The sequence below is a fragment of the Myxocyprinus asiaticus genome, chromosome 11 (genome assembly GCF_019703515.2).
Source record: "Myxocyprinus asiaticus isolate MX2 ecotype Aquarium Trade chromosome 11, UBuf_Myxa_2, whole genome shotgun sequence".
Taxonomy (NCBI): Eukaryota; Metazoa; Chordata; class Actinopteri; order Cypriniformes; family Catostomidae; genus Myxocyprinus; species Myxocyprinus asiaticus.
In genome coordinates, this window is record NC_059354.1 from 13,196,366 (window position 1) to 13,224,209 (window position 27,844).

A 27,844-nucleotide genomic window follows, 5' to 3' on the forward strand; every position below is an offset into this window, starting at 1 on the left:
TTCTGTTGTAGTGTTAAAACAATTGCCGTTGTTACTAACGTTATTGAATACAAAAAAAAAAGTGTCTGTTGTATTCTACAGTCAGGATGTCAGGCTGGGTGTTATAAGATAATGCACTTTAAAACACTGGGGCCAATAGACCGTCCGCTGGCTTGTTTATTTGGTGCTTTAAAATCTAAGAGTTGAGCTCGTTGAGTGGCATGTGTTTGGAGCCATGCATAAATCCTCAAGGACCAAGAAACCCGACGTGAAAATCGTCATTCTGGGGGACATGAACGTGGGAAAGACTTCTCTCCTGCACAGATACACAGAGAGGAAATTTAAAGATACCACCAGCACAGTTGGAGGGGCGTTTTTCCTGAAACAGTGGGGACCCTACAACATATCCATATGGGACACCGCAGGTATGACTTTCATTTGAGATTTAATAAAAAAAAAAAAAAAAAAAAAAATTAAATTCAAAGAGACATTTGCTTTTGGTGAAAATCTAGCAGCTGTTCTGAATAAAAAAAAATAAAAATAATTATAAAATAAAAAAAATAAAAAATAAGAATTTCATTTAAATTGGGAGATTTTCTGTTAGATCAGATGGCATAATTAATTTTTAGACCATAAATACAGAAATAAAAGTGCTGTTTCATTGTGCAGTTAAAATGAAAATAAAGTCAGCTGACCTTCTAAGTAAAGCAACATGCCCTATTAATGTGTAATGAAAGTGGTATCAAACATATCTGTTTGAGACATCAGTTTTGGGAAGCTTTTATTTGTGAAACATGATTTCTTTTTATTTGTTCGTTTCAGTTTCTGCTCTATTCGCTTATGTTTGTTATCCTGATTTTCGCACACATAGTAATGGCTTTATTTTTTATTTTTTTTGTAAAGGGCAGCACTTTCTGTTCCTTATTCAGATGACATATTTCAGTACTTGCCCTGTCATGGGTGAAGTTCACTAAACTTGACCCACTTGTGAAATACTTTTTACAGGGGAGAGTTGTGTTAAAGTTTATGCTGTTATATACTGTTTATTTTTGTATTTTCACCTTGCATTGATGTCAGTGAATAAACCGAACTCTTGGAGAGAAATGCTCTGCTAGACTTTTGCCGAATGTTTGAAATCTTTACCTATTAAAGGGGATAATTATATTTGACTTTTGGTCTCATAAGGAGTAACAAAATGTTTGAGGTCTCGGACTCATGACATATGAATTAGTGATCAAGTATTGATATGATATGATGCATTATTTTAGCCTTCTACACCATCAATCTACACTACCTATCAAAAGTTTAGACGCACTGACTTATTCTTTATTATGAATATTTTCCATATTTTTAGAATCATAGTGAAGTCATCAAAACTATGAAATGGCACAAATGAAAGTATAGGAATTTTGCTGTGACCACAAATGGAAACAAATCAAAATCTTATCAATTGCAGCTCTGCACACTCTTTCAACCAACTTCAGGAGATGCCACCTAAGATGCTTTTTAAAAGGATTTCACATGAGTTTTAAAAGGAGTTCCTGGACCCTTATTGGCTGCTATCCTTTCACTATCCATTCAAACACATTAATGAAAATTACATTCAGTTATCAAGTGTGCACCAAAAGTCCATCCATCCATCCATCCATCCATCCATCCATCCATCTCTTTTTTTTTTTTTTTTTCTGCTCAGTCACTTCCTGTGGAATTTTTATTCTGTTCAGATGACCCTGTGTAGTGCTGTTTGCATCACTTATCAGGCGAAAAGTCACATGCTTGTGAGTTCGCCAGAGAGCTTATGAGTGTGAAGTGTACGTGTGTGTGAGGAAACGGAACGGTGCATTTCTTGTGGGGTAGAAATGATGTTAATTAAGAAGTTCTGAAGTTGGCCAATCCTCTGATTTTCAAAATGTATGAATGCGTGTCTGTTGAAAGTGTTTGTTTCATAGAAAAAAAAAAAAAGCATGATTTGATTACTGGGACAAAGCAAGCTACAGCATTAGAAAACTAAATGTTTATATTTTAAGAAGGGGTTGACAGCTGATGGACATGACAAAATAATTAGAATTTGCATATCATACATTATCATATGTAGTGGCTATACTAGCTTTTAAGCATACGCCTTCAGATCAAAAGATTTTTAAGATCATGAGAAACATTTCAGTCAAGTGTTTCAAAACTTTTGACCAGTTGTGTGTGTGTGTGTGTGTGTGTGTGTGTGTGTGTGTATATATTACAATTTATGTGATGCTGTTGGCATATGGTTGTGACATAAATATAAGCACAATTATAGATAATTTATAAACATTTCAGAGCCCGTGAGGCTCTTTTGAACTTGTAGCTGGTGGAATATGGAAAGAAGACATTCAGGATAACAACTGACTTTGATGTTGCTGGAATTTTAGATTTTTTCATATGAATCTGATATATATAGTTGAAGTCAGAAGTTTACATACACTTTACATATTTTAAGAAGGGTTTGACAGCTGATGGACATGACAAAATAATCAGAATTTGCATATCACACATTATCATATGTAGTGGCTACACTAGCTTTACTAATATATAAATATATATACAGGTGCATCTCAATAAATTAGAATGTCGTGGAAAAGTTCATTTATTTCAGTAATTCAACTCAAATTGTGAAACTCGTGTATTAAATAAATTCAATGCACACAGACTGAAGTAGTTTAAGTCTTTGGTTCTTTTAATTGTGATGATTTTGGCTCACATTTAACAAAAACCCACCAATTCACTATCTCAAAAAATTAGAATATGGTGACATGCCAATCAGCTAATCAACTCAAAACACCTGCAAAGGTATCCTGAGCCTTCAAAATGGTCTCTCAGTTTGGTTCACTAGGCTACACAATCATAGGGAAGACTGCTGATCTGACAGTTGTCCAGAAGACAATCACTGACACCCTTCACAAGGAGGGTAAGCCACAAACATTCATTGCCAAAGAAGCTGGCTGTTCACAGAGTGCTGTATCCAAGCATGTTAACAGAAAGTTGAGTGGAAGGAAAAAGTGTGGAAGAAAAAGATGCACAACCAACCGAGAGAACCGCAGCCTTATGATTGTCCAGCAAAATCGATTCAAGAATTTGGGTGAACTTCACAAGGAATGGACTGAGGCTGGGGTCAAGGCATCAAGAGCCACCACACACAGTTGTCGTATTCCTCTTGTTAAGCCACTCCTGAACCAAAGGCAACGTCAGAGGCGTCTTACCTGGGCTAAGGAGAAGAACTGGACTGTTGCCCAGTGTTCCAAAGTCCTCTTTTCAGATGAGAGCAAGTTTTGTATTTCATTTGGAAACCAAGGTCCTAGAGTCTGGAGGAAGGGTGGAGAAGCTCATAGCCCAAGTTGCTTGAAGTCCAGTGTTAAGTTTCCACAGTCTGTGATGATTTGGGGTGCAATGTCATCTGCTGGTGTTGGTCCATTGTGTTTTTTGAAAACCAAAGTCACTGCACCCGTTTACCAAGAAATTTTGGAGCACTTCATGCTTCCTTCTACTGACCAGCTTTTTAAAGATGCTGATTTCATTTTCCAGCAGGATTTGGCACCTGCCCACACTGCCAAAAGCACCAAAAGTTGGTTAAATGACCATGGTGTTGGTGTGCTTGACTGGCCAGCAAACTCACCAGACCAGAACCCCATAGAGAATCTATGGGGTATTGTCAAGAGGAAAATGAGAGACAAGAGACCAAAAAATGCAGATGAGCTGAAGGCCACTGTCAAAGAAACCTGGGCTTCCATACCACCTCAGCAGTGCCACAAACTGATCACCTCCATGCCACGCCGAATTGAGGCAGTAATTAAAGCAAAATGAGCCCCTACCAAGTATTGAGTACATATACGGTAAATTAACATACTTTCCAGAAGGCCAACAATTCACTAAAAATGTTTTTTTTATTGGTCTTATGATGTATTCTAATTTTTTGAGATAGTGAATTGGTGGGTTTTTGTTAAATGTGAGCCAAAATCATCACAATTAAAAGAACCAAAGACTTAAACTACTTCAGTCTGTGTGCATTGAATTTATTTAATACACAAGTTTCACAATTTGAGTTGAATTACTGAAATAAATGAACTTTTCCACGACATTCTAATTTATTGAGATGCACCTGTATATACACACACACACTGGCGGCCAGAAGTTTGGAATAATGTTCAGATTTTGCTGTTTCGGAAGGAAATTGGTACTTTAATTCAACAAAGTGGCATTCAACTGATCACAAAGTGTAGTCAGGACATTACTGATGTAAAAAACAGCACCATCACTATTTGAAAAAAGTCATATTTGATCAAATCTAGACAGTCCGCATTTCTAGCAGCCATCACTCCAACTTCTTATCCTTGAGTAATCATGCTAAATTGATCATTTGGTACTAGAAAATCACTTGCCATTATATCAAATACAGCTGAAAGCTATTTGGTTCATTAAATTAAGCTTAACATTGTCTTTGTGTTTGTTTTTGTATACAATAGACTGGCATGTCTTAAGGTCAATATTAGGTCAAAAATGGCAAAAAAGAAACAGCTTTCTCTAGAAACTTGTCAGTCAATCATTGTTTTGAGGAATGAAGGCTATACAATGCTTGAAATTGCCAAAAACTGAAGATTTCATACAAAGTGTACACTACAGTCTTCAAAGACAAAGGACAACTGGCTCTAACAAGGACAGAAAGAGATGTGGAAGTCCAGATGTAAAACTAAACAAGAGGATAAGTACATCAGAGACTCTAGTTTGAGAAATAGACGCCTCACATATCCTCAGCTGATAGCTTCATTGAATTCTACCCGCTCAACACCAGTTTCATGTACAACAGTAAAGAGAAGACTCAGGGGTGCAGGCCTTATGGGAAGAATTGCAAAGAAAAAGCCACTTTTGAAACAGAAAAACAATAAGAAAAGGTTAGAGTGGGTAAAGAAACACAGACATTGGACAACAGATAATTGGAAAAGAGTGTTATGGATCTTAACCCCATTGAGCTTTTGTGGGATCGGCTAGACTGTAAGGTGTGTGAGAAGTGCCCGACAAGACAGCCACATCTATGACAAGTGCTACAGGAAGCGTGGGGTGAAATGTCACATGAGTATCTGGACAAACTTACAGCTAGAATGCCAAGGATCTGCAAAGCTGTCATTGCTGCACGTGGAGGATTTTTGAAGTAGTTTAAGAAGTTCTGAATTTTTTTTTTTTTTTTTTTTTTCAAATTGTAATAGTAATTTTTCACGTTATTAATTTCCTGACTATACATTGTGATCAGTTGAATGCCACTTTGGTGAATAAAAGTACCAATTTCTTTCCATAAGAGCAAAATCTGTACATTATTCCAAACTTTTGGCTGCCTGTGTGTGTGTGTGTGTGTGTGTGTGTGTGTGTGTGTGTGTGTGTGTGTGTGTGTGTGTGTGTGTGTGTGTGTGTATATATATATATATATATATACACACACACACACACACTCTACTGGTCAAAAGTTTTGAAACTCATTATTTTTTATTTTTTCACATTTTAGAATAATAGTAAAGTCATCAAAACTATGGAATAAAATAAATGGAACTATGGGAATTATGTTGTGACTAAACAAAATCCAAAATAAATCAAAACTGTGTTATATTTTAGCATCTTCAATGTAGTCACCCTTTGCCTAGAATTTGCAGACATGTACTCTTGACATTTTCTCAACCAACTTCTTGATGTATCACCCTGGGATGTTTTTTAAACAGTATTGAAGGAGTTCCCATCTATGTTGGGCACTTATTGGCTGCTTTTATTTATTATTTGGTCCAAGTCGTCTATTTCTTTTTATTTATTTATTTATTTTTTATAAAATTTTAGTTTTATAATGAAATAAATTAATATGGTGGCACAATTATATTTTTGTCTACAAAACTAATTTCAGATATTTAAGCATACACCTCCAGAACAAAATATTTTTAAGATCATGAGAAACATTTCAGTCAAGTGTTTCAAAACTTTTGACCGGTAGTGAGTGTGTGTGTGTGTGTGTATGTGTGTGTGTATATATGTATATATATATATATATATATATATATATATATATATATATATATTAGTTGAAGTTAGAGGTTTACATACACTTAGGTTGAAGTCATTAAAACTAATTTTTTAACCACTCCACAGATTTAATATTAGCAAACTATAGATTTGGCAAGTCATTTAGGACATCCACTTTGTGCGTGACACGAGTAATTTTTGCAGCAATTGTTTACAGACAGATTGTTTCACTTTTAATTGACTATATCACAATTCCAGTGGGTCAGAAGTTTACATACACTAAGTTAACTGTGCCTTTATGCAGCCTGAAAAATTCCAGAAAATGATGGCAAGCCTTTAGGCAATTAGACAGTTAGCTTCTGATAGGCTTATTGGAGTCAATTGGAGGTGTAACTGTGGATGTATTTTAAGGCCTACCTTCAAATTCAGTGCCTCTTTGCTTGACATCATGGGAAAATCAAAAGAAATCAGCCAAGACCTCAAAAGAAATTGTGGATCTCCACAAGTCTGATTCATCCTTGGGAGCAATTTCCAAATGCCTGAAGGTACCACATTCATCTGGACAAACAATAGTAAGCAAGTATAAACACCATGGGACCATACAGCCATCATACCGCTCAGGAAGGAGATGAACATAGTTTGGTGCAAAAAGTGCAAAATAATCACAGAACTACAGCAAAGGACCTTGGAAACAGGTAGACAAGTATCTATATCCACAGTAAAACAAGTCCTGTATCGAAATAACCTGAAAGGCTGCTCAGCAAGGAAGAAGCCAATGCTCCAAAACTGCCATAAAAAAAGCCAGACCACAGTTTGCAAGTGCACATGGGGACAAAGAGCTTACTTTTTGGAGAAATGTCCTCTATTCTGATGAAACAAAAATTGAACTGTTTGGCCATAATGACCATCGTTATATTTGGAGGAAAAAGGGCGAGGCTTGCAAGCCGAAGAACACCATCCCAACCTTAAAGCATGGGGGTGGCAGCATCATGTTGTGGGGGTGCTTTGCTGCAGGAGGGACTGGTGTACTTCACAAAATAGATGGCATCATGAGGAAGGAAAATTTATGTGGATATATTGAAGCAAAATCTCAAGACATCAGCCAGGAAGTTAAAGCTTCGTCGAAAATGGGTCTTCCAAATGGACAATGACCCCAAGCATACAGTGCATCTGTAAAGTATTCACAGCACTTCACTTTTTCCACATTTTGTTATGTTACAGCCTTATTCCAAAATGGATTAAATTCATTATTTTCCTCAATTCTACAAACAATACCCCATAATGACAATGTGAAAGAAGTTTGTTTGAAATCTTTGCAAATTTATTAAAAATAAAAAACGATCACATGTACTTAAGTATTCACAGCCTTTGCTCAATACTTTGTTGAAGCACCTTTGGCACCAATTACAGCCTCAAGTCTTTTTGAATATGATGCTACAAGCTTGGCACACCTATTTTTGGGCAGTTTCTCCCATTCTTCTTTGCAGGACCTCTCAAGCTCCAACAGGTTGGATGGGGAGCGTCAGTACACAGCCATTTTTAGATCTCTCCAGAGATGTTCAATCGGGTTCATGTCTGGGCTCTGGCTGGGCCACTCAAGGACATTCACAGAGTTGTCCCATAACCACTCCTTTGTTATCTTGGCTGTGTGCTTAGGGTCGTTGTCCTGTTGGAAGATGAACCTTCGCCCCAGTCTGAGGTCCAGAGCGCTCTGGAGCAGGTTTTCATCAAGGATGTCTCTGTACATTGCTGCATTCATCTTTCCCTCGATCCTGACTAGTCTCCCAGTTCCTGCTGCTGAAAAACATCCCCACAGCATGATGCTGTCACCACCATGCTTCACTGTAGGGATGGTATTGGCCAGGTGATGAGCTGTGCCTGGTTTCCTCCAGACATGATGCTTGCCATTCAGGTCAAAGAGACCAGAGAATTTTGTTTCTCATGGTCTGAGAGTCCTTCAGGTGCCTTTTGGCAAACTCCAGGCGGGCTGTCATGTGCCTTTTACTGAGGAGTGGCTTCCGTCTGGCTACTCTACCATACAGGCCTGATTGGTGGAGTGCTGCAGAGATGGTTGTTCTTCTGGAAGGTTCTCCTCTCTCCAAAGAGAAACGCTGGAGCTCTGTCAGAGTGACCATCGAGTTCTTGGTCACCTCCCTGACTAAGGCCCTTCTCCCCCGATTGCTCAGTTTGGCCGGGCGGCCAGCTCTAGGAAGAGTCCTGTTGGTTCCAAACTTCTTCCATTTACGGATGATGGAGGCCACTGTGCTCATTGGGACCTTCAATGCTGCAGACATTTTTCTGTACCCTTCCCCAGATCTGTGCCTCGATACAATCCTGTCTCGGAGGTCTACAGACAATTCCTTGGACTTCATGGCTTAGTTTGTGCTCTGACATGCACTGTTAACTGTGGGACCTTATATAGACAGGTGTGTGCCTTCCCAAATCATGTCCAATCAACTGAATTTACCACAGGTGGACTCCAATCAAGTTGTAGAAACATCTCAAGGATGATCAGTGGAAACAGGATGCACCTGAGCTCAATTCTGAGTGTCATGGCAAAGGCTGCGAATACTTATGTACATGTGTTTTTTATTTATTTTTTATTTTTTTCGTTTTTTTTATTTTTAATAAATTTGCAAAGATTTCAAGCAAACTTATTTCACGTTGTCATTATGGGGTATTGTTTGTAGAATTTTGAGGAAAATAATGAATTTAATCCATTTTGGAATAAGGCTGTAACATAACAAAATGTGGAAAAAGTGAAGCGCTGTGAATACTTTCCGGATGCACTGTACCTCCAAAGTTGTGGCAAAATGGCTTAAGGACATCAAAGTCAAGGTATTGGAGTGGCCATCACAAAGCCCTGACCTCAATCCAATAGAAAATTTGTGGGCAGAACTGAAAAAGCATGTGTGAGCAAGGAGGCCTACAAACCTGACTCAGTTACACCAGTTCTGTCTGGAGGAATGGGCCAAAATTCCAGAAACTTATTGTGAGAAGCTTGTGGAAGGCTACCTAAAATGTTTGACCCAAGTTAAACAATTTATAGGCAATGCTACCAAATACTAACAAAGTGTATGTAAACTTCTGACCCACTGGGAATGTGATGAAAGAAATAAAAGCTGAAATAAATCATTCTCTCTACTATTATTCTGACATTTCACACTCTTAAAATAAAGAAGTGATCCTAACTTACCTAAGACAGGGAATGTTTTCTATGATTAAATGTCAGGAATTGTGAAAAACTGAGTTTAAATGTATTTGGCTAAGGTGTATGTAAACTTCTGCCTTCAACTTTATATACACTACCAGTCAAATGTTTTGAAACACTTGACTGAAATGTTTCTCATTATCTTAAAAATCTTTTGATCTGAAGGTCTATGCTTAAATGTTTGAAATTAGTTTTGTAGACAAAAAATAATATGGTGGCACAATTATATTTATTTCAATATAAAACCAAAATTTCAGGTACCCTGTCGTGCCGCCCTAGAGAGCGTTGCCGCCCTATGCGGCTGCCTGTATCGCCTATGCCAGGATCCGCTACTGATAGTGTAGTAGTTGAAGCGGATCGTTCAGGTTTAACACCATATTCAGATTCATTATGGTTGTCCCGTGAGAAGATGAAAGTCTCAACGCTATCTTTATAGGGCAGTGTTTTGGAAAGAGGGCTAATTCAACTGCTCAGTTTCATTGCAGTCCCAGATCAGCTCAAATTGTTTACAGCGCTTTTAAGAACCAAAAAGGACCATTAAATATAAGACTTCAACACGCGAGAACCCCAACCCCTGAAATTGTTCAGTATCCCCCCCACCACCCCAATGTTCATGACATGGTTAAAACCTTGCCTGTAATCACACATTCTATATTAATGCAGAGATTATTTCATTCTGAGGTATTAACCATAGATATACATACGTATGTCTATGGTAGTAGCCTCCACTGCTTTTTACAATAGGAGGGAGCATAACGGTCAGCTTGGATCGCTTTAGTCTTTTAAGCTAATCATATAAATGCCCTGTTGTCAGTGAACCGTATTCAAAGTATTACGACAGTAAATCACAGTTTGCGAGCAGCATACAAAATGGGTAAAATGGGTAGAGCTGTAAACCGGCACCTACCTGGCACAAAATTGTCCGTGACTTCTCTTAAAAAAAAAACAGCAATTTTATCATAGTAATCTCCTCACATAGTTCACTTTATTCCACCAAAGAGTAATATACAGTGTGTATATATCTATATCTTTGTACCGTCCATCCGTCCGTCTGTAAAATCATGACTTGGAAATACATTGTGAGTAATGCTTTTGGTCCACTGGAGAAATTATGCACTGTAAACACAATACAGTATAGATTTTAACACAGGTAAGGGGGTTCTTGGCTTATTGTTTAAGTATTTGTCCCATCAGATCTATTCAGGTTTGTTTTGTTTTTACCAAATGTTTAATTCTCTTTACTTTTTACCTTTTGAATCAGCATTCAGTTACTGTTTTGTCTGTGTTTGTGCAGGACGGGAGCAGTTCCATGGCCTCGGCTCAATGTATTGCCGTGGCGCGGCTGCAGTTATCCTCATCTATGATGTTACTAACTGGCAGAGTCTGGCTGAGCTAGAGAACCGCTTTCTATCCCTGACCGACACTGCCAACGCTGACTGCATTTTTTCCATAGTAGGTAACAAAGCGGACCTGACTGACTCTCTCGCTCAAGGCCCGGACACCGAGGACAAGCAAGGGGACGATCCCCAGCCTGTTGTCACATGTCCGACTCCTCCAGCAACTCCAATACTGCACAAACAGGTGAGCAGAGAGGATGCCGTGGCTCTGTACGGACGCGTGCTACGCTACAAAGGCCTGGAGGAGAAAGCATGCCTACCTGCCGAGAAGATGTGCTTTGAGACAAGTGCGAAAACAGGCTACAATGTGGATGTTTTGTTTGAAACCCTCTTTGATCTGGTTCTGCCCTCCATTCTGAAGAAAAGGAGTGAGGGAGAGAGTTCCACAGTGGACCTGGAGACACCAATGGAGGTGAAAAGGACTAAAGCTGGATGCTGTGTCTAGAGTGGGGTCAAGCAAAGGAGATGTGAGGATTGAGATATTGTTTTGTGAATCAATGCCAAAGGAGAAATGGATCAAATATTTTAAAAAATCAAATTGCCACAATTAGAGCTACAGTAGTTCATTTGACAGGAATAGTTCACCCAAAAATGAAAATTCTTTCATTATTTACTCAGCCTAAAGTTGCTCCAAATCTATGGCTTTCTTTCTTTTGTGGAACACAGAAGGTTTTAATTTTTAAAGAAAACATTAAAAATACACACATCTTTTTATCCATACAATGAAAGTGATTGGTGACTCAGGGTTGTAAAGCTCTATTAAGGGCAATAAAAGAGCATAAAGCTGCAGTTAAAGTAGTCGATGTGACTTGTGCACTATTTTCCAAGTCTTATGAAGCCATACAATTCATTTGTGTGATGAACAGACCGAAATTTGAATCAAACAGCACCCAAATCAAATATGACACTTCAGTAACATCAAACCTCATCATTATGACGAAAACATGTGTGAAAAAATTCCTTTTTTTTTCATGTAAGAAAGTCATACAAGTTTATTGCGACATTAGGGTGAGTAAATAATAACAGAATTTTTGGGTGAATATTCCTCTAACTACTACTATTTTCTAATTTTTCACAGCAGTATTAAACGTTTTTCTATGAATGAAATTGTGAAAGCACTTGGTGATTGCTGAATAGTACTGTTTGTTCGATTTTAATTTTGAGAAATAATTTTTACAGGAAACTTAAGGTTGTTGTTGTTGGTTTTTTGCATGAATGAATTTGGAATACTCATGGTCTTTTTTTTATTTTTTTTTCTTCATATTTTTCATAATTGTTTGACATGATATTTTTCCAACACTGCCTTGCTTCCAAAGTATGGAATAAATGGATTAGTCTGTGTGGTTGGCATTATGAATTTTGTCATGCTGAGCACAATGTTTAAAAACCAGGCTGTTGTATCTTGCCAGTGGACTGTTTCTCAAATTGTTGTTGGGGAATATCTCAAATATACAGTTTTCAAGAGTGCCTGTCAGCATCCTTTAAGTGCTTATCTTGTTCTTTTTACTTGTTTGGTTTTTTTTTTCCTTTTTTTTTTCAAACAGGACCAAAGTTTTATTTTACATTAATTATTTGCCTGATGTGGGCTCTGTATGTGGTTTGCTCGGGGTATTTGTTACATGTGTAAACTAATGCTTAATGTATAAGTTTATACTCTTAAAGGTATAATGATATATTATTCCTAATTAACATTAGAAATGACACCAATGTAACAAAGGCATTTATTTTCTGTTATTCAATAACACTATAATTCAAAATCAGTGTCTTCAGATAGCCCACATATCATTATTTAAAGTACATTTGGTAAAAAAAAAAAAAAAAAAAAAAAAAGACATGTTTCCGTAGCAAAATGTGTTTCTGACTTGTATAGATTGTTTTCTTTTTTTATTCTTGTTTAGGTATCAAATTCATGCTAGTGGTTTATGGCTTTCAGGACAATAATACTTGTGCAATGTGCACTGGAAATGGGCAAAGCTGTTCAAAGTCCAAAATAACATGAACACTTAGTTGACACAGATTTGGTTTAGTTGATGTTTACAGACTCTTATAAACCATGTCAGTGGAAGAATGGGAGCCTTTTTATCTATTTACATATAAGTGGGACAAAAACTGAGCTCTTTAGCATATTCAAATCTATCAGAAGAAATTGACCTTGCCTGATGTGGCCCGTAAACCTCAGAAATCAGTGCACTTGCTGCAACCAAGAGAGGGTACAGATCAAATAAACAAGAATTATCCACTTGATTGGACAAAACTAATAAAAACCTTCAAGTCTCAATGTTTATGATCTTCTGTGAAATAAAATATCTAAGAAATACCATATTCTGTGTCACCATGGGCTAAATAAGAATTTTATAACAGGTGTGAAAACATTACACAACAAAGGGGTTGTGCATGACAAAAAATACTTCCTACCTAAGTGCAGATGATTCAAAGCAATCCTCAGAAAATAAACACAAAGCAAAATAATATACAGGCAGTAGAAGATGTTAGTGTAAGTGGGATGAATTTATATCATATTTCTATAAAGGTTAACCACAACAGATAGCACTTTATTTAAAGACCCCACATAATGAAAATACACAGGTCAGTTGTGGATTCAGTGGCTAAGCACTGTTGGTTTTTTTGTTTTTTTAGATTTCATAACTGTTTCATAGGCATGGAATAAAGAATTAAAGGGATAGTTCACCCAAAAATTTCAATTCTCTCATTTTCTCATGCCATCCCAGATGTGTTTTACTTTTTTCTGCAGAACACAAATGAAGATTTTTTTAGAAGTATATTTCAGCTCTGTAGGTCCATACAATGCAAGTGAATGGTGATCAAAACTTTGAAGCTATGAAAAGCACATAAAGGCAGCATAAAATGAATCCATATGACTCAAGTGGTTTAATCTGTGTCTTCTGAAGCAATTCAATCAATTTTGGGTGAAAACAGACCAAAATGTAACTCCTTTTTCTCTGTTCATCTTGTCATTGCAGCCCCAAGGCACAATCATGATTTCAAGCTTGATTACACTTCTTAGTGCTTGACGCATGCGAAGACCGCTGGATGGTGCTAGTAAGTGTAATGGAGCTCGAAATTATGTTCGTCAAGAAGACTGTTGATGTCAAGGTTAATAGTGAACAAGTTATATTATGGTCTGCTCTCACATAAAATCGATTGGATTTCTTCGGAAGACATAGATTAAACTACTGGAGTCTTATGGATTACTTTCATGCTGCCTTTATGTGCTTTTTGGAGCTTCAAAATTATGGTCACCATTCACTTGCATTGTATGGAACTTTTGAGCCCTATAGTTTGTGTTCTGCAGAAGAAAGCAAGCATACACATTTGGGATGGCATGAAGGGTGAGTAAATGACTAGTTTCATGAGTTTTCATGAATGATTATAATTTTTATTTTTGGGTGAACTATCCCTTTAAGATTCTGGTTCAAATTCTGATCTCATTTAACAGTTCAGTTTACTTGACATTTCTGTTTACGGTTCTCTTTACATTTCTTTGCTGTCTTTGTGATGGGTCTCAAACCGATATTTTGGATTTATGTAATGTGTTGTGTCGGTGAAGTGGCATATATGCTACCACAACTTTTAAAATGTAAGAAACCATGAAAATAAGACAAGTACTGATTATAATGACAACAGCTCTGCATATTCTAAAAGAATGTTCCAGAGCCATTAAAGGTGCTGTAAGCGATTTTAGCATTCTGAAGCTTTCACGTGACTTAGCCGTTGAATTAGCCATGTCCCTTCATTCTAAAACCCTGCCCTCCAAAGATAATTTTGAGACCAAAACTGAGCAAAAGAGCAGCATTGTTTGTTCCTGTGCCTGTCAAATTTAACAGTGGCACAATAGCACCCTCAACTGACAAACATTTTAAATCATAGCCTCAATGATCCACTTCAACTAAGAACAAGCAAAATGATTGACATGTGAAAAGCTTCAATGTCCGTGGTCCATGGACACATTCTTGTTTGCTGTTTACAAAGTCTACAGCTGACACAGAGACCAGTGAGATATCTCAGGATACTTATTTAATTAATATCTTTAAGGGAGTAGGAACATTTTTGCATAATTTTACATAAAAAAAAAAAAGCACCTTTAACGGAACAAAACATGAAAATTATTTGGTTTCTGAATAAGAACCGGTTCTCCATTCCAACCTAACTGTTCAATATGGGGCCAATCACATAAAGTACTACCACATGATAGAGAAGGCCGGAGTAGTGCGTAAGCAAAATGGGTATCTTTGGTTCAGCTGTATGGTCTTGCTAAAAAATAATAACACAATAACAGATCTGAAAATGCTGAGGTAATAAGTTAGAAATTAAGCACCATATCATACATAGAAAAAGTAAATAGTACAGAGAAATATAATACCAACTATGCTTTTCATGCATCTCTGGCTTCTTTTATGCACATTTACACATCTTTAGTCCTAAGGCACACAGTAGTAGTTAGAGGGTAGGGAGGGTGTGTCTTAGGGCTTTCTGTGGCAGCATCAGTGTCCTTGTGTTAATGCTTAAATGTAATGCATTATATACAATCAAGTTATTCCAAAAGCCTGATGTTGCGATGTTGATGTTCATTATAATGTCTGAAATTAAATAGTTGCCATTGCATGTATTCAGCTGGTGTTGTTAATTGTGATGCTGCTGAAGTAGTGGTGCCCCAGGTGTAAAAGTTCATAGAGTACAGGTCACAGGTTCTTCATACACACTTGGCAGCGGCTGATGCGTGACAGGAGCTGACCGGCTTTGAGTGTCTCAGAGGCAGGGGAACTCTGGAAGGACTGATCAATAGATGTCAACCAGAAACTCTGCTTGTTGGCAAAGTAGTGACATGTACCCTTGGCCCCATTACACTCGATGAAGGGAGTTGTGCGGAAATCTTCAAGACAAGAGCCTGGAGACACCAGAGATTGACCGCCACCCTCATCTCCAGCCGCTGTGTGCTGTGTGAGTGTCAGAGAAATTAAGATTTAACAGGAACAACTTAACTAGAGTGATGTTAGAACACATAAACACCACCACCTAACCTATGAACAACATGAGCAATAATAATATAGTTAAAGTTGCCTTAGCAAGCACAATTATATCTTTTATGTAAATATTATTGTACAGCACATTGGTCAACTGTCTGTTGTTTTTAGTTATGCTTATTAAATAAATGTACCGTACTTGACTAGAGAGACAGAACTATGATATTTTAGAATGGACAGAAGAGAACTAAAGTCTCACCATAAGGAAGGAATAGCCAATCCACAAACTTCTCCACCCGGCAGGACATTGTGGGATGGTTATATCTTGACTGTGAACTGCAATGGCCACAGATGGAGCTTCACACACAGAACAACGACTGATGTATGGCTTTATCTCAGACTCCTCCACAGGCATCATAGGAATTGGTGCGGTGGTGGACAGCCAATAGGATTTATCATTTCGACTAGCATAGTAGCATATGTCACCAGGATTGCAGTATAGGAAGGGCATGGTGTTAAAACGAGGAAGACATGATCCAGCTAGACCTGGATAACAGAACAGACACCCTTGAGGCCTTTGAAAGCTTTCAGAACATCATTGAAACACAATCTGGATTAGGAAACCAATTATTCAGATATTTATGTTGGCTTATAGTGTTATTCTGCAGACTTTGTTTAGGGGTTTTACAGAATCCCTAAACCAAGAACAACATTTCCAACTGAGAAGCTTTCAAGCTACATCTGCCAAACTTGGTACACTTTCACATATTTCTGATGTTGCTATGACTTTTCTAACTGATCAGACTTTTCCTGAAACAGATTATCAAAAATCCAGAAAAATCATAGATTTTAAGGTTCACTCCTTTTAAAGGAGTTTTCCTAATTAAAAAGTTTTACTTCTAAAGAAACGAATAGTAATTGTGAAATGTATTTATAAAATCATGACCACTCATGTGACATGAAGAGTTCAGTCATATCAGTAATCTTATAAAGCACTTTTATTCTACATGGGGCAGGGGTGCATCATGGGGGCAGCCATGTTAGGATTACATGACCAGCTGAATACTGCCATCTTAATGTCAGTAACTGCCCTGTTATTAGACACTTTCATTCATGGATTAAATTAATACTGTTTTACTGTGCAAAGTGAATTTTTACATTGTCATTGGTAACTGAAAACTATTGTATTTGAATGATGCAGCATCCAGGCCACTAGGTGTCACTGTAAGACAATGTAAATCACTTAAACATACTTAATGCACCTTTAAAACAATTAAAACTTAAAACTATTTTAAACTGTCAATCCAGGCTTTTTAAAGCCAACATCAAAATTTGTCTTAAAAAAAAAAAAACTCTACCTATTTGGGTTATTTTATATTGTAGATTTTTTTCGTAGAAACTAACTGTTTGTTTGTTGATGCTTTCCATTGGTGACTGTATAAGTATACAGACTGTATACAGTAAACAATATACATTGAATTTCATGAACTACCAGAGTCTTATAAATTTCAACTTTCAGGTTCTGGATCTAAAGTTGTACAAATGAAGGTGGTGATAGACATGCAATGCTATCACAAACCACTGTGCAGCTTCAATGCCAGTGCTCCCAACTTTTTGACAAATTAATTTCCAATAGTCATTCATATTTACTGGACATTTTTTAAAATTATATTATTGAGATCACACTTAAAAATAGCAATTAGATATTTACGAGCTATAATGTTTTCTCATTATGGAAAGTTCCATGATTTTTTAAAGATTTGATCCATTTCCAGGCTTGGAAAGCACAATTTAAAAATTCCCTGATATTTCCAGGTTTCAGGACCCTGTAAAGTCAAATGTATGCAATGGAAGAAGCTGAATTTTTTTTTCTCCTGAACAAACGAAAGCACTATAGGCGAACAAAGCCTGCATTTATACTATGTGCCGCGTCAAATTTCGTTGAAGGAAAAAAATTAAGAATGTGTCGCAGTGGCGCCCCGTCAGAGGAGGCAAGGGAGGCTAGGCCTCCTTAAAAAATTATTTAAAATTAACATAACTCAAGTGTGTTTAATTTAACAGTTGTTTTAATAAATAAACCTAACATAAATGTCGCAGATGCCTTTGAGAAATGTTTATTTTTTCTTTCATTTCATTCACAGGTGAGTTTTAATCACTGTATTAGTCGATATGAATGCCAGAAGAGGTTGACAACATAAAGCCTCATCTTGTTAGTAATCTGACCAATCAAAATGGATATTAAAATGATGGTCATCTGCTGCTGTCCAAAATGCGGCCAAAAATGGCAAAATGAGATTTGCCTCTTTCCGCATTCATATTAGAGTTAACTGTTCAAGCCAATCAGCTTTCAGTAGTATGCTAATGTGTCATCAAGCCTTCTTGGTGCAAGCAACAGCTGAAGAGAAACTTTCCAAATTTGCCAAAATATCGATTAAATAAAATGTATTGTAGGATCTAAAAACATGTGAAAGACTGAATGGTAGGATCATATATAAATTCACTCATTGAAGCAGTGGAGGGTGGAGTTCCTCTACATACTGTATTAGATAAGTACTGTAGATGTTACTGTCCATGGAATGGGGCCCTACATTCATTTATAAATGTTTTTGTTGATCATAGTCTGTAGATGGCACTGCGTGATTTGTTTCCGATCGTTTACTGTATTGATAAGTGCTGGGTTGGTGATCGGAAAGATTATAACACATCGGTAGTTATCAAGACTATTTTAAGATATCAGACAGGAGATAATCTGTTTACCAGCAAAAACATATCGTAATCCATGATATTAAACCCACTACAATGCTTTATTGGTTTAATCTTTTAATAATGATTTACATATTTGTCTCCCCGGAAAATTCCCTCATGGACCGCCACTGATGTCACGTCTAAACCACACCTACGATTAATTTTAACCAATCATCAATGTTCTTCAACTAGCCAAGTTCTCCTAGATCAAGAATTTCAGGGATGTGCAGGAATACAGGAAAAACACCAAACAAACTAAAAGAAGCCTACTGTAAGTATAAATTAGCCTTAACTCTCTGTGTTGGCACCTCTTAAAGAAACAGTTCACCCAAAATGAAAATTCTCTCATCATTTACCCTCATGCCATTTCAGATGTGTTTGACTTTCTTTCCTCTGCAGAACACATATGGAGATTTTTAAAAGAATATTTCAGCTCTGTTGGTCCTCACAACACAAGTAAATGGTGAACAGAAATCAGAAGTTACAAAAAGCACATAAAGGCAGCACAAAAGTAATCCATAAGACTCCAGTGGTTAAATCCATGTGTTCTGAATTTATATTATAGGTGTGAGTGAGAAACATTAATATTTAAGTCTTTTTTTAATGTAAATCTAGACTTTCACATTCTGCTGTGGAAGTGACTTTTCACATTCAGCCACCTAGTGGTCAGGGCTAGTCAAAAGTGGAGATTTATAGTAAAAAAGGACTTAAATATTGATCTGTTTCTCACTCACACCTATTATATCGCTTCTGAAGATACAGATGTAACCAATGGAGTCTTATGGATTACTTTTATGCAGCCATTATGTCCTTTTTGGACCTTCTGAGTTCTGGTCACCATTCACTTGCATTGGAGGGATCTACTGAGCTGAATTGTTCTTCTAAAAATCTAAAAAAGAAAGTCATACACATCTGGGATGGCATGAGGTTTTGTAAATAATTAGATAATTTTCATTTTTGGTTGAACTATCCCTTTAAAATGTACTTTATAAAAAGTTTAGGAACGAGCAATTAAAAAATGTTGAAAGTAAAATTTGTGTACTTTAGTACTGTCTAATACACAGATTTGAGAAAAGCTGTTCTAACACATCACTAAAGTGCATGAAGTGTATTTTATAACTCTGGATGCTTTGAGGGTTTTAGGATATAGCGACTGGACTCACCCAGGTCTTGGTTGTGGGCCTTTTCTTGTCCCTCAAAGTACAGAAGACTGTAACCATCCCATAACTTGGACATACCCACAGGGCACATTGGGATCTGATCAGACTGACTGTGTTTTACCAGAAGGTAACCGACACTGACACTGCGGCCAGGCATTCCAGCAGGACCAGTTAATCCAGATTGCCCTCGGTTACCTAGGAAACAAATTTTCATTATGAATTTGTATTTTATGTGAGCAGTCAGACAAGGGTTCATAATCAAATAACCCAGAACCTTTTGGTGACCAGTCATTCGCAATCCTTAATCCACTAATCTAGCCCAGAATCCCAGAATCCTCATCCATCCACATTCACACAAACACAGCATTTACCTTCCTCGCCTTGCAGACCAGGGTGGCCCCTTTGTCCAGATTCACCACGGAAGCCTGGATTTCCCGGTATTCCTGGGAGACCTGGCATGCCCTTCTGGCCCTTTGGACCCAAAAACCCTAAAAAAAAACAGTGATTTTTAAGGATTTATTTACATTATGTTCCAAAAACAAATGAGCTTCCTATGCAGGCATCATAGGTGTGCTCCTGATGTGAAGGCTATTCCCAAGGGCGTCTCTAGGATTTCGAAACATCAGGGGCTGAAGCCAAAACATTAGGGGCTGTCCACGAATTTGAAAAACGTAACCTCTCTTCTCCTCTTCAGAGCTGTTCCACAGCGCTTAAAACAAAAAAATTCTCAGTAGACATCAAATATGTCGTATACACTTTATCATCTGCGCTGTGATATTAAAAGAAGTCTGGTTTCAATTGCGTAAGTAATCCACTCTGTGCTATACTTTCTTCCAGGTTGATGCGTGCTCTAGGAATAAAGTAGAACAAAGCAGAGCAGATCACTTCACGTGACTTTTTATAAATTTCATGATTACATATTAATTAGGCAACGGCAGTTAATTGTTAATAATTTATTGATCATCCTAATCATTCCCTTTTTTCAATCTTTAAATTTTTTTATTCTAAATCAGCACACCAGTGTTTTCGGAAGAGAGGGGGAGGGTTGTGTGTATTGCACTCAGAACTGACACTCGCTACTAACCAGCCAAGTGAAGAAGGAGTGGACTACCTCAGCATTTAACCACTGGATCTATAGAGATAATTTCATTGTTAAGAATGAAACTGCAGCTCACACATTGAACTTAATTGCTTCAAAGGATCTAGTGTATGCCATCTCTAAGGGTCCTGCCCGCAGGGTGCACAATAGTTCAACTGCAAAATGTGCGGAAAAATGGACTAAAGCCCATCGCTCAACTGTTGCTGCTGATGCAGTGAAGTCCACTGCATGAAACTTGACCACTGTTGCCAACTACTTTCAATGGAAAGTAGCTAAAGCCTGCTCAAAAAGTCGCTAAATGGCACTAGATGACGTCATGGGCTAATTAGCATAACCATGATGTCATCGCGTCATATTTGCATTCTGCCTAATGTCAGCTGGTATCAGCCCTTTACATCTGTTTGCTTCTCTCCTACTCTCTGTGCTCACATACTGTATTTTTAATACAGCCAAATTCCCAATAAAGCTGTTCTCATTTACATATTTTTCTGTTTCTGTTGTCAGACAATGGAATGACTATCAAATAGTGACTGAAACGCGGCCCATTAAGACTACATGTTAACCAACAGTCACTTTCAAGCCATTTCCAAGCTGCTGCTCTGCACTGCTAAAATCCTGATTTTATAATAACCACAACATCGTCTGACAAAATCACCATACACATAAGTTAAATACAACAGCTGTGCTGTGATTTTGGTTATATTTGCATGTACAATTATCACTCAGATAGAAAGTTAGAAGCGACAGAATGTCTTTCTTATTTTTTCTCTCACACAGTGCAGAGCCTCCTGTTAGCTATTTTAATGTGTATGTAATGTCCAAGGATGTGTGTGTTTGTATTTATATTTTTATTTGTATTATGTGTATATAAGTTTAATAAAGTTTAAAGTTTGTTATTAAGTGTTTGAATAAAGTACAATGTACAGACTTGTCTAAATAAATTATCTGAATTCATAGAGTTCAGAAATGGGAATGAACTAAACCCCTGTGATAGTGAGTGATAAGACAGTGATAAGCACATGAGAAGAATAAAAATCTAATTAAACGGTCAAATTAAACTGTTTAAATTAAAACAAAGGAGGAGCAAACAATACAGATTAGTGATTGGTCCTTGGCAACACTCTTTGCACATGTGCAGCTCATTCACGTCTATGTCAGCTGCTGTGCGGTCAACTGAATGTGCTGCTCCTCTCTGCCACTCACTGAACAATGTAGACGCAGTGAGAGGTTTGCCTGCGGCGGGAAAGCAAGACCTTGCACTCGCAGGGCAGTACTGGTGACTCTCCTCTAAGGAAAATACTGTAACTAAGGTTTGTCCGCCGAGTGGTTGGAGTTTTTGTTTTGTGGATTAACACTTTTCCTTAAAGAAACTTATGCATTGACGGAAGATCACTTTTACAATGAACGGATGACTGCAAAATACCTACACACAAAGGATGTCTTTTAAAAAGTTGGCGGACTGTGTAAATCATGGGATATACTTTTATACGGCCTCAGAGTGAATTGACTCTTGACCGTCCAAGGAACCGGGATGCGTGTTTCGTTTCCTTTTGTGCTGGTTCTGCCTAGCGGTTGGAGCTTGTTTTGTTAAATAACATTACTTTGGCACAGCTATGGATGAATCTGTCAGTTCCTTGTGCTTATGCCTCCTGCTGGCTGGATATGATTTGTGGAGTATTTTCATGGGACATTGGAATGATTATGTCATCTGCTACACTCAACAGCTGGCTCACTGAAGATTCGTTTGTCTCTCCAAGGAAAATGAACGGCTTTATATCGGCTGGAATTTGTTTTGTGAAGGAACACACCTTTGAGACAGTTCTGTGAATGTTTTTGTTTTTTAATATAAAGGAAATATTAAAAGTGCAGAGGCAGAGCTGAAGCGCCGTATGTCATCTGATGGCCTCAGAGAATTGACCCGATTGAAATATAGATATAATACTATTTTGTCGCAGAAAGTGGAGTTTTGGTTATTCAGGGCAAGACAGTCATATTTTGAGTCGGGGGACAAAGCAGGGAAGCTTTTGGCTATATATAAAGCAGAGAGAGTCTCTTTCCATCATTCCCTCAGTGAAATCTGCTGGTGGTGAAATTTTTACCTCAGCCATTGGTATTAATAATGCCTTTAAAGCGTTCTATCTTGATCTTTATAGTCCCACGTCTTCGTCTACCGATGAAGATATTAAGATAACTTTGTGGAACCATTAGATCTAACTAAACTGACAACTGAGCAAAAAAATGCTCTTGATTCTGAAATAACCTTGGAGGAGCTTGACGAGGTAATTAAGTCCCTACCTACAGGCAAGGCTCCGGGGACAGATGGTTTTGCCGCAGAATTTTTTAGATCCTATGCTACAGAACTAGCTCCACTTTTGTTAGAAGTTTATACTGAATCATTAAAGAATGGAAAGCTTCTACCAACCATGACACAAGCCTGGATCAGTCTGATTCTTAAAAAGGACAAAGATCCAAGTGAGTGTAAAAGTTACCGTCCAATCTCCCTGATCCAACTAGATGTAAAAATTTTGTCAAAAATTTTGGCTAACCGATTAAGTAAGGTTATGACATCTCTTATACATATAGATCAGGTGGGGTTTATTCAGGGCTGCAGCTCTTCTGATAACATCAGGCGTCTCATCAATATCATGTGGTCAGTAGCGAATGATCAGTCTCCGGTCGCTGCCATCTCACTTGACACCGAAAAGGCGTTTGATATGGTAGAATGGGATTATCTTTTTAAGATTTTGGAAATGTATGGGTTCGGGAGTACATTTATTGGTTGGATTAAGTTACTTTATAAACACCCTGTAGCAGCAGTACAAACAAATGGATTAATTTCAGATTATTTTACTCTGGATGGGACACTCGGCAGGTTTGCCCTCTTTCCTCATTATTGTTCTGTCTTGCCCTGGAACCATTAGCAGCCGCGATAAGAAAGGAGGATGATTTTCCAGGGGTGATTGCAGGAGGTGTGGTGCATAAGCTTCTGCTTTACGAAGATGATATTTTATTATTCGTCTCTGACCCCACTAGATCTATGCCTTGCCTCCACAGAATTATTAATTCCTTTTCCAAGTTCTCAGGATACAAAGTCAATTGGTCTAAATCTGAAGCTTTGGCTTTGACAGCGTACTGTCCAGTAACGGCCTTCCAGCTGGGTGCCTTACAGTGGCCCAAACAGGGCATTAAGTATTTGGGAATTTTATTCCCAGCAAATTTGTCTGATTTAATCAGAGTTAATTTTGATCCCTTAATAAAAAGGTTTTTGAATGATGTGGACAGGTGGGCTTCATTACATTTATCGATGATTGGGAAGGTTAATGTAATTCAAATTTCAACTACCTGTTACAATCTCTCCCTATAGATGTCCCCCTCTCTTATTTCTAGCAATTTGATAGCATAGCGAAGTCCTTCATTTGGAATGGTAAGCGTGCCAGGTTAAATTTCAATAAGTTACATAGGCCGATTGACAAAGGTGGGTTAGGCCTACCCAAGATTTTGTTTTATTATTATGCATTCGGTCTCAGATATTTGGCTCATTGGTCACTTCCACCTGAGAGAGCCTCTCCCTGGTTTTTTATTGAACAAGAAGTTCTTGCCCCTATTTCGCCATTGCAAAGCCTTTTGATCAAACTAATCGGAGAAGTTAAGTCACACCCCGTTATTTCGCATTTGCACGTGGTTTGGACTAAAGTGTCCAGTGTTTAATTCGGACATTTATTTAATTGTTGCCTCAAGCATATGGCTGAACCCTAAGTTACATATTAATAAGTGGATTGGGAGGGGGGTTACTACACTCGGTGACCTATATGAGAGTGGAGTACTGAGATCTTTTGATAATTTGGTTCAACATTTTAAGATTCCTAGATCCCAGTTCTTTAGGTTTGTACAACTGTGCCACCTGCTCTGTACTGTTTTTGGGAGTGGTGTACACCCCCCTAAAGCAGCAGATACTTTGGAAATGGTGAGTACTGCTTATGGGAAAGGTCATGAAGCTTCTGTGTATTACTCCGTTAATTCAGAGTCTAGGGGATGGAGCTTCGTCTTCTCTCAGGAGATTATGGGAGAAAGATTTAAACTTGGTATTGGAGGAGGGAGAGTGGGCTAGGATCCTAAAAAGCATCAGGTCTGCATCTAGAGATGCAAGGATCCGTCTGATGCAATTTAAGATTTTGCATCGGTTCTACTGGACCCCCTCTAGATTGCGTCTAGGCTTGGTCTTAAAGACTCACCCACCTGCTGGTGATGCCAGTCAGAAGATGGGGACACAACCCATGTTATAATGGGTTATAAGTTGATTCATGACATCATTTTGTGGTTACATTTATTTTTGTCTATCTTGGAATCAATACAAAATGTTAATAACAAAATAAAAATAATAATTTTTATGCATGTGACATAAAATAAAATAGAATTATGTTGAAAGTAATCCAAAAGTAATCCAAAAGTAATAGGATTAGATTACCCAAAAAGTAATCTACGAGATTATTTTACTGATTAAATTTTTGTCATGTAATTTGTAATTAGTACCAAATTACAATTAACAAGTAATCCACCCAGCACTGCATGTACTGTATGCTTCACAGAGAATGCAATCTAGCCCATGAATTGGGACGAGCTCAGTGAAAGAAAATCCATCCAAGATGGCAGATGAAGCAAGAGAAAAATTTATTATACATATTATTAGTTCAGTACTGATAAAAGTAGTTTAATCTAATAAAAAAGTGACTATATTTGTGTGTGCAACGTACTTTTTGTTTATTTAGGGTATTGCATCATTAGTGTAGCAACATGCTCAAGCCATGGTCTATAGAAACCAATTGTGAGTCTTTTGTTGCAATGGGAGAAAGGTACCACTGGTTGTTCCTTGCAGGGTACTCAGCCTTACAGGTTAGGGCATCTGCTGCCTCACAGGAACAAACTGAGGCCCCTTTATACAATGGGCGTCTTACGTGCACTTTGCGTGTGGAGCCCTATTTGTATGACATGAGTTGCTGACTGTAGAGTTGAATGTAAAGCATCCCAAATCACTCCACGACAGTTAAACCAAGCGTACACAGCACGTTGGTGCACTGCGACTCACAGTCTTGTTTTTCGTCGTGCTGGTGCGCACAGTACAGGACTGTAGTGTATCAACCACACGACCATACATCCCTGACTGAGGCCATGTGTACACTGGTATTACGGTGCGTTTTGGGTGATCCAATAACAAGTGTCCATGCGAGACACATCACCGTTACACCCTATGTCTCTTTTAACCACTTGTGTTCGGATTTCAAGGAGAGAGTCTCTGATTTAATGAGGACATATCAATCATTACATCTGTGTAATGATAATAAAGAACAAAAAATTAAAATACATAAAGAAACCGCTAGAAAACCACCACATGGTTTCACTTACAGTAATTATTTGCAAACGTGATGTTTAGAGCAGAATTCTGAGTTATATTAGTGCAGTACCTGTATGAGCTTCTAATGTGCATGCTGCTCATATCTGTGTCCTTAATGTGCATGTTTATGCAATCGCTTTTTAAAATTTTCCAATGGTATGCTTATTTCCCTTTAAATCTGCACGTAACTGGCGAAAAAACATCTTCTGCTTCCTAATACCTTGCCCTTCTCTTGCGCTCTCTCTATATTTCACTGGTTTTGGCTCATAATGGTCTCTCACTCGTCGGGACAGTGCTCACACCTAATGACAAGACGTCTAAATTTCAAGCTGTTTTGAAAACTGTCGTAGCATCTGGGACTCATCACAGCCTGTTGCAGGAGTGCGTGCACAATAAGACCGTTCGTTGTGAGATCTGAGACTTCTCGTCGCAGACCAGTCGCCGATTCAAAGCATCAAAGGAGACGAGCTTGAGTCGTGTTGTGTCCACTAGGCATTAAAATGCTGCCTTAGAAGGCAGCTGTCTATGTACTGTACACAGTGTACAACAAAGCAGTTTTGGAACTAAGCCTTTATGTTACACAGTAACAGCACAGAAGATTTTTCACAAGTCATATACATGGTTAAAGTTTATATTCTCCTACCTGGATCACCTGGAGGTCCAGCAGGGCCTATGTTTCCATTATGTCCCTGTGGTCCTTGAATACCCATTGAACCTGGTGGTCCTCTTTCCCCTGGTAATTTTTCTGGGACAGGTGGGAGTCCTTTAGCACCAGGTGAGCCAGGAAAACCTGACAGAACATGTAAGAAAGAATAAAGGAGCGGTCATACTAGACAAAAAGCCAATTATTTTGTAAAAAAATGTGGTGCAGAAATTACACACGTCGCCTTTGAATATTAACATATGGTGTATTCAAGATTAAAAATGATAATTGAGACAAATAAGTGATTGTTGCAACTAATCACCTGGGGGTCCAGTATCTCCTTTAGGTCCAACAGGGCCCATGTTGCCTTGAAAACCATGTCTTCCTGGAAATCCCATCATTCCTGGTTCTCCTTTTTCACCTTTAAATGAAATAAAACTTTCCTACATTATTCAAGTTCTTCAATAAGTTTCATTCCTGAACAAAGGGAGCAACATACAGTTGCCCCAATAGGTATTTTGTACACATAAAAATGTCACACCAAAATGCATGAAATGATATTGTATTAGATTACAATATTTCAGACCAGCTGGTATTTATTTTAAAATAAAGTATAGCACAAACATACTTTAAGCAGAAATTTAACAAAAAAGAAAAAGGAAGTCTGTTTGGTTTCAGAACAATACACCGTACTGTATATGCTGTTTAAAATGAAGACAACAAGTATTTGGACACTTTGTGGTTGTCAAACATGTCCTTAGTTAATGTGATGGACTACACCTGTGATTACTCTGCTAGGGCACCTGTGTGAACTTACATCTACAGTACTACATCTACTAAAAATCAGCTTGGCTCAGACCCAGAAATGGCTCAGAAAACTGAAGTAATTTCAGAGAAAAGCTCTAGCACCATTTCTTTGCATATGCCACTTGGTTTGACATTTTGTATCTTATCCAATGATATCCAGACATTTTAAGTGTGGCTTAATAATTCAAAAGTGTTCAAATGCCTTTTGGGGAAAATGTACAGTATGTAAGTGTAAAACAATGCATTTTACTATCTAAACACATTAATGAGATTTATGTGAGAAGATTGTTTGCTTTTGTCTTTTTTCTGTCTTCAATTGGAAGGTGTATGATGTAATACTTTGGCAATGATGTAAAGGCTTGACATTATTATTGTAAGGCTGCAGTTGTAATTTCACTAATGCAA

General features: G+C 37.8%; 2 protein-coding genes across 3 annotated transcripts in view; one reads left to right on the plus strand and one right to left on the minus strand.

Moving 5' to 3' along the window:
• The first annotated feature begins 8 nt into the window (after positions 1–8).
• On the plus strand, positions 9–12,934 carry LOC127448199 (ras-related protein Rab-20-like). Its single transcript, XM_051710558.1, has 2 exons — positions 9–404; positions 10,512–12,934. Exons 1-2 carry the CDS (start codon positions 215–217, stop codon positions 11,057–11,059), a joined length of 738 nt encoding a protein of 245 aa, XP_051566518.1. The 5' UTR covers positions 9–214; the 3' UTR covers positions 11,060–12,934.
• Positions 12,115–27,844, minus strand: part of LOC127448185 (collagen alpha-2(IV) chain-like) — a 145,811-nt gene continuing 130,081 nt past the window's right edge. For both annotated transcript variants that reach the window (XM_051710532.1, XM_051710531.1), the window contains 6 exons: positions 26,955–27,053; positions 26,633–26,779; positions 19,873–19,989; positions 19,505–19,696; positions 15,856–16,142; positions 12,115–15,569 (listed from right to left, as the gene is read on the minus strand). In XM_051710532.1, the coding sequence (XP_051566492.1) occupies positions 15,315–15,569; positions 15,856–16,142; positions 19,505–19,696; positions 19,873–19,989; positions 26,633–26,779; positions 26,955–27,053 (1,097 nt within the window). In that variant the 3' untranslated portion in view covers positions 12,115–15,314. The remainder of the gene's footprint in view (positions 15,570–15,855; positions 16,143–19,504; positions 19,697–19,872; positions 19,990–26,632; positions 26,780–26,954; positions 27,054–27,844) is intronic.